Genomic DNA, 7052 nt, shown 5'->3' with positions numbered 1-7052 from the left:
TCTGTAATTTTTAATGTTGTGATTATTAGAGACACTTTGTCGTTTCTGTATTTTTCAAATAAAATCAAATTTTAAAACAAGAATTGGCTTAGCTAAGAAACATATGAGCTACGGTTTCTCGTTATGAGCTCTTTGCCGGACCACGTGTGACATTGCTGGTCTTAGAGCAGGGCCTGAGGATGAAGGAGTGTCGACTCCCTGGCACCCTAAGGACGTACCCAAACCCCCTAGCATGGCACCAGTGCCTACCCACCCTGCCCTCCCAACTCCATTTTCACCGCCGTTGCTCTTCCATCTTCCTCATTGCCCTGCGTCAGCAATTGTCAACCTTTTTCATTTCATGGCACACATAAGCTAATTACTAAAATTCTGTGGCATGCCAAAAATATATATGTTTTTGGCTGATTTGACAAAAAATAGATATCATTTTGGTTTATTCACACCAGATAGCTGCCATTGTGAGGGCTGTTGTCATTTTTTTTTCTTTAACACTCTAAGGGAAAAGAGGTCAATGCCCCTGACTAAATAGTCAGGTACTGCATGTTTTAAAAATTCTTGGGGCTCAAAGGTTGAAAATTGTTACCCCAAGTCTAAGCCACCTTTTCCAGACTCTGGCCTTTATATTTCTGTCCAGCTCCTTGGAAAATCTCCTTACCATCTACCTAGCAAAAGCCTAGCCCAGTGGTACTCTATGATACCTGCTCTTATTCCTTCAAGCAGTTATTTGGTGTTATTCCCTTGATATTCGCACAGAGCTCAACCCACCTGTGTTACGGAGCTGCAACCATGTTATCCTTCCTTGGATCCCTAAAATCTAGCAAAGTCCTTGGCACCCAGTAAATAAATACTCAGTAAAAGTTTTTGGAGTTTGAGAAAACATTTAAATAATGTTACAGACCTTTTTATAATAAAACACCAGGGTATAACATGTCTTCATAGAAACAGTATAATGAAATCTCATTAAATGAAAAAAAAATGAGAAGGCAGATCAGTCTAATTTAGTTAGCTAGAAATTTTAGAGATAATGCCTTTCAGCTTATTTCTAATACATTTAAACCATAATTGAGAATCCTCACTAAAGAACACTTCTATGTGGTAAGTTCAAGGCTTAGGATATGATTTATTTGTAATTAGCACCAATTAGATCCACACTGAGTTAAATATATCTCCTGTAATTATATTTACCTTCTCAATTTGCCTTACAAACAATCATTTTATGGAAGATGCCAAATTTCATATGGGTACAAAAGAGGGAAAATTAGCATGCCCATGTCCCAAGTGGGATGTGTCCAAATTAATGAGATTTTATTGTGTGACAGTCATAGCAAGAGATTTACAAGATTGAGGAGGCATTCGGGACATTGTTCTAATCCTTTTCTGATCGTTCAGGAAATGTGTCATCCAAATAATGGGTTATTGCCCCAATGCATAACATTCCCAGGAATGTGCCGTGCTCTTAAAATAGATACTGCCCTCAGAGCGAAAGCGAGTCATTGATTCCACAGCCTTCAATGTTCTGGATGTGCACAGGGCCCGGGAGGGGTTGGGTTGGGGTCCAAAAGAGCCCCACGTGACTCATACTTGGGATCACAATAGTAGGCCCATGTTTGCAGACATGCTGCATGTTGGCCAGAGATGTTAATTTTAAAAGGTCTTTGTTGAGTTTGATAGAATCATAAAACTGGAGTACTGCTGAGCTATAGATTATCATTTGCTGATCTGTTCAGCAAACAGTGATTGACAGCTCCCATCCTCTGTCCCAGGTACTATGCATGAACCTCCATACTACCTTTTTCCCTAAGATTTAGGAGTTGTTATCTCCTCTAGCAAGCCCTCCCTGATACTCTTCGGCCAAACCGCCACCCTCCCTTAGGTACCCCACCTTGAATCTTCTGGGATCTATATTCCATATGTGTTTTTCACATGGTTTTGTTTTTACTTTTATTTTTCCATTACAGTTTACATTCAACATTATTTTGTATTAGTTTGCGCTAGATAGCATAGTGGTTAGGCAATCATATACTTTCCAAACTAGTCTTCCCAACATTTCATGTACCTACCTGGCACTGTGCATAGTTATTACAATATTATTGACTATATTCACTATACTGTACTTTACATCCCCCTGACTGGTCCGTGACTACCAATTTGTACGTACTCCCTTGCTTTTTTTACCCAGCCCCTCTACCCCCTCCCCTCTGGCAACCATCAGTCTGTTCTCTGCATCCATGGGTCTGTTTCTATTTTGTTTGTTCATTTGTTTTGCTCTTAGATTCTACATATAAGTGAAATCATGTGGTATTTGTCTTTCTCTGACTGGCTTATTTCACTTAGCCTAATGTCCTCTAAGTTCATCCATGCTGTTGAAAGTGGTAAGATTTTATTCTTATTTACCCCCAGATAAAACTTCATTGTATAAATGTACCACAGGTTTTTCAATCCACTCATCTATCGAGGGGCACTTGCATAGCTTCCAGATCTGGGCTCTTGTAAATAATGCTTCAATGAACATAAAGGTGCATATATTCTTTCAAATTAGTGTTTTGAGGTTTTTTTGAATATATACCCAGAAAGCAATTTTAATGTCATTACTTTTCCTGAGCTTCCTGAGAAAAGATACTAATGGGTCTTTTTTATAACCTCCATGCCTGGCTCATAGCATGGCCAGGGGCTGGCTCTGTATACATGGTTGTTGAATAAATCATATAACCCCTACCTTTGAGAAACTCAGAGTGAAGAAGTAGAGAAATGAATAAATAAATAGTAACAATACAAAGAATAATTCTATGTAGAGAACCTAGTACTATGAACTCCCTCATGGTAGGAGAAATAACTAATTGTCTAAAAGTGATACAGAGCCCTGGCTAATGTGGCTAAGTGGACTGAACATCAGCATGTGAAACAAAAGGTTGCTGGTTTGATTCCCAGTCAGGGCACATACCTGGGTTTTGGGCCAGGTCCCCATTTGGGGGCGTGCAAGAAGCAACTTGTCAGTGTATCTCTTACACATTGATGTTTCTCTTCCTGTCTTTCTCCCTCTCTTCCCTCTCTCTAAAAATAAAATCTTCAAAACAAAATGAAAAGTGTTGCAGAAAAGGGAATTAGGAATAAGAAAGGGACAGGTAGAGAGTGACCTTGAGCCAGAGATGCCAACACATGCCACGGCACAGAGGCGTGGGAGAGCATAGCGCGTCCATGGAGTGCTAAGTAGCTTTGGAGAGCTGGAGACGGCAGTGGTTCTACAGCATTAGTGTGCTTAAAAATTAAGTTGGGAACTTGGTAATGATGCTAAATTCCCAGCCTACTCCCCACATATTCTGATGCATAAAATTTAAGGCCACAGAAAATTTCATTTTATATAATAATAATGTATCAAATTATTCTGATACAGGTGGTCCCTGGATATTGTCCAGGATGGGGGTGGCGAAGTGGTTTCAGAAAGATCAATTTGCATGAGATTGCTCACTTCAGTGGAATTAAGTGAAAACCCATAGACTAGTGAAGAATTGGAGAATTTTGCCAGTTCAGTGTTGGGCGGGGGTGTTGGGCTAGTACTTTAATGTATAATATTTCTCATGTACATTTTTCTACTTTGCCACCTTCTTCGTATTTTATGCATATTATTAGTATTGGCGTGAATTACTTGATCTCCAAACCTTTTAAAGCTTTTTAGAACATGCTTTCTCATCTGGAAGGTCACTATATTTGTATAAATCAGGTAAAATGGAACCACTCCAGTTGGAAAGGATGGCCCAGCTCCCAGTCCACAGTCTGGCAGCAGAGACAAGTTTTCGGTACCTTTGAATAAAGATTGCCTTCATTGGAACATAAACATCCTGCTTTCATCTGCTCCTCTCCTTTGCTTTGTTGTATGTGCCTGTGAGCTATATACGTTCTCCTGAATTTTCAGACTTCACACACTTTATTTTGAGGAATCAATGTTTATATATTACTCTTCTCCAATAGAATAGATTCTTCTTTCTCACCACTATTACCAGCATATCCTACCTGACATATGTCTTTCTATTAAATTCAAGATCTCATTGCAATTTACCTGAGGGATGGGAACTGGGTCTCATTCAACTTGTGAGCTTCCCAGAGCCCAACAGCACAAGGACCTTGCTAAGTGGTTTATAATTCAGTTCAGTAAAAAGGTGTTCTTGTTTTCTCTCAATGAACTTGATGGTAGACAATGTGGGCAATCTGGTTGGAAAAACACTAATTATTTGGCATTTTCTCTGATATAGGCTTTGATTGATATAAGCAAAATCAGTATCTTTGTTCCCTTAACACATATTCAAACTTACCTCTAATTCACAATCAACACTAAAAAATAATTAAGGGCTACAGATGTTTCTGATACCAGGGGACTAAGTATTTATTGAGAGACAGTTACTTTATCGCACATAATTCAGTGTGAAGGCCAAGCCTATTCCATGAAGCAGGGTGGACATTTAGTCATCTGACTGAATGCCAACTTGGAGCTTTCGTGTGGTATTTAGATTAAATTGTTGCTTTTCAAATAGTTACTTTGTGACAGGGATTAATAAAGATGGTAACAGCTTAGAACAGGGCCAGGTGCTTTGGAGAAAGGAAATGAGAACAAAACTGGTACACAAGTAGTTGACTCAGGGCTGGTGGTGAGAAACAAAGTTCAACAACAAGAGGATCCACAGCAGACCGGGCGAAAGCAGGTGGTACGGCAGCAGGTGGTCTGGCAGCAGACTGGACGGCAGCAGCTGGACACACAGCAGCTGGGGCGGCAGCAACCGGAACCACAGCAGGAGGGGCGACAGCAGCTAGAAATGCAGCAGCTGGGGCGGCAGCAGCTGGACACACAGCAGCTGGGGCGGCAGCAACTGGAACCACAGCAGGAGGGGCGACAGCAGCTAGAAATGCAGCAGCTGGGGCGGCAGCAGCTGGACACACAGCAGCTGGGGCGGCAGCAGGTGGTCCTGCAGCAGGTGGTCTGGCAGCAGCTGGGGCGGCAGCAGGTCTCCTGGCCGCAGCCCTGGCCAGAGCAGACGGATCCACAACAGGAGTTGACCATGGTGTCCGAGGGTGGAGGTTCTGGGTGAGTTTGCAAGAGTGAGTTTTCTGAATCTCCTTGCTCAGGTCCCCTTTTATACCCTGTTGAGGCAGCTTCTTCCTTGTTATTGTTTATCTTAATAGGTAAGTAATTATTCAATTATGTCATTATAACCATTTTTCTTGCAAAATTAGATAGAATGCATTTTTCCTTTCTATTATATATCTTCACTCTAATCTTTCCTTCCAATCCACTGTTGTGTTTCTCCCTTGTGAGTATCGTCTCATTTTCAGGACTGCAGCTCTCTCTTCCAATTGGCTGGGATGAGATTGACCACTTGTTACTAAGTGTCCATGTGTTTGTTTTTCCATGACTCAACCTAGGCCTAAACTGTGAGTCATGGGTTCAGGACACCGAGCAAATGGGACCGCAGATGTGGAAAGTCAACGGGAAACAATTCCCACTGAGAATGATGTACTGAGGGATCCTAGAGAGGAGGAGGCAAAGCCCCCTCCCCCCGCCGCCCCTACTCCATGAATGTTTCTTGAGCAGCGAGCAGAGATGTGGCTCTAGGTGCAGGCTGGTGATTAGTGAGTTGGAGAAGGAATCCCAAAAACTGCATTTTTGGCATATTTTCTCATGTCATTCCTGATTTTTATTGGTAATGTTGCTCTGTTTAGTATGTGAATTTTGTATGACATAGATAAAAACCTTGTTAAAATATGGTTTGAATTCAAAATGCGGTAAAATGTGATTTGTACTCATGATCATTTTTGTTTCGTCGACGGCATGCTATGTCTTCAGAGATGCATTCCAGTGTAAGCAGCATCGAGGGGAAAAAGTGACCTGTGACAATGGCCCTGGTCTCTTCTCCAAACTAGTTTGAACTAGCATATGGCCAGAGGGTATACTCTGTCTTAAAAAGATGATGATTCATAGTTAATAATCCTTTTGATGTTGACTATCTCTCCCGTTTCCGGAAATAAGTTCTCATCAGTTATCTACTAATTAGGAGAACAGGCCTACCACTTATTTTCAGAAAATTCATAATATTTAGGGAATGCTTCCTCCTTGAGCAATTGTCCGTGGGCCATCAGAAAAAATGTCATAAATAATAACCAGGAAAATTTTGTTCATTGGTCCCAAATTTGGAAGCCAGTGTGTAAAAGGTCTAACAGGGAAGACTTCACATTCTGAGAATGTTTCTGCTCAGAAGTCCGCCTTTTATACCTGACGCCATGACCCACTCGAGCTGCTCCGCTTGCTGCCGGCCCACCTGTTGTGGGCCCAGCTGTTGTGGGTCAGGTTGTTGCCAGCTTTGCCACCGTCTGACCTGCTGTCAGACCACCTGCTGTAGGACCACCTGTTGATGTCCCAGCTGCTGCTGCTGCCCTTGCTGCGTGTCCAGCTGCTGCCAGCCCGGCTGCTACTGATGCACTTGCCCACCAGAAACTCATTTCTTCGACCATTTAGCCAAAGTTTCTGTTCCTGGAAGACACTTGCGTCCTAAATTTGCTGAGGAACAAACAATGTGCTGACAAGACTTCTTTGTCCTCTTTGTATAATTCTTGGGCTCTATTCAAGGGTGCAGTCTACTTCCCTTTGATTTGATTCTTCTTCGTTTCCTCGTGATCAGTGTACTGGTTGGCTCCATCTGATTTTCACAGGAATTCATGGTCTCAGGCCTGACCAAAGTCCTCATCACCTCTTACCTCTATGATGTTGAAACAAAATATTAAACTATATATTTAGCTCTCCACAATGATCAATATTAATCATTTTTTTTAGGTGTATGCATTGTGTTTAGTCATTTAGGTTACTGAACTCATCACAGTCAGTTTGGATTCTCTTCCTACCTGTTCTTTCCTAGTAAAATCTGTACCGTCTTGCATCATATGGTATTTTATTTGTTTGTTTGTTTATGGCACTTTCTTTATGAAGCCTCCCTTTTGAGTTGCATTTTATACATTTTATCTGATTCAGGCCTCACAGTGGCCACATAGGATGGGCAGAGCAAAGCTTA

At 41.6% G+C, this 7052-nt stretch overlaps 1 protein-coding gene across 1 annotated transcript; it reads right to left on the bottom strand.

The window, feature by feature from the left end:
- Positions 1 to 4654: 4654 nt before the first annotated feature.
- On the bottom strand, positions 4655 to 5050 carry LOC129086992 (keratin-associated protein 4-3). Its single transcript, XM_054593759.1, has one exon. The coding sequence runs from the start codon at positions 5048 to 5050 to the stop codon at positions 4655 to 4657; it is 396 nt and encodes a 131-aa protein (XP_054449734.1).
- Between the last annotated feature and the right edge of the window lie 2002 nt (positions 5051 to 7052).

The sequence above is a fragment of the Pteronotus mesoamericanus genome, unplaced genomic scaffold (genome assembly GCF_021234165.1).
Source record: "Pteronotus mesoamericanus isolate MK-2021 breed Mesoamerican mustached bat unplaced genomic scaffold, CSHL_Meso_final scaffold_476, whole genome shotgun sequence".
Taxonomy (NCBI): domain Eukaryota; kingdom Metazoa; phylum Chordata; class Mammalia; order Chiroptera; family Mormoopidae; genus Pteronotus; species Pteronotus mesoamericanus.
This window is presented reverse-complemented; position numbering and strand designations above follow the sequence as displayed.

Bases quoted from the DNA above. Each gene is read 5' to 3' on its own strand.
- LOC129086992 (XM_054593759.1), bottom strand. From the start codon at position 5,050: ATGGTCAACTCCTGTTGTGGATCCGTCTGCTCTGGCCAGGGCTGCGGC.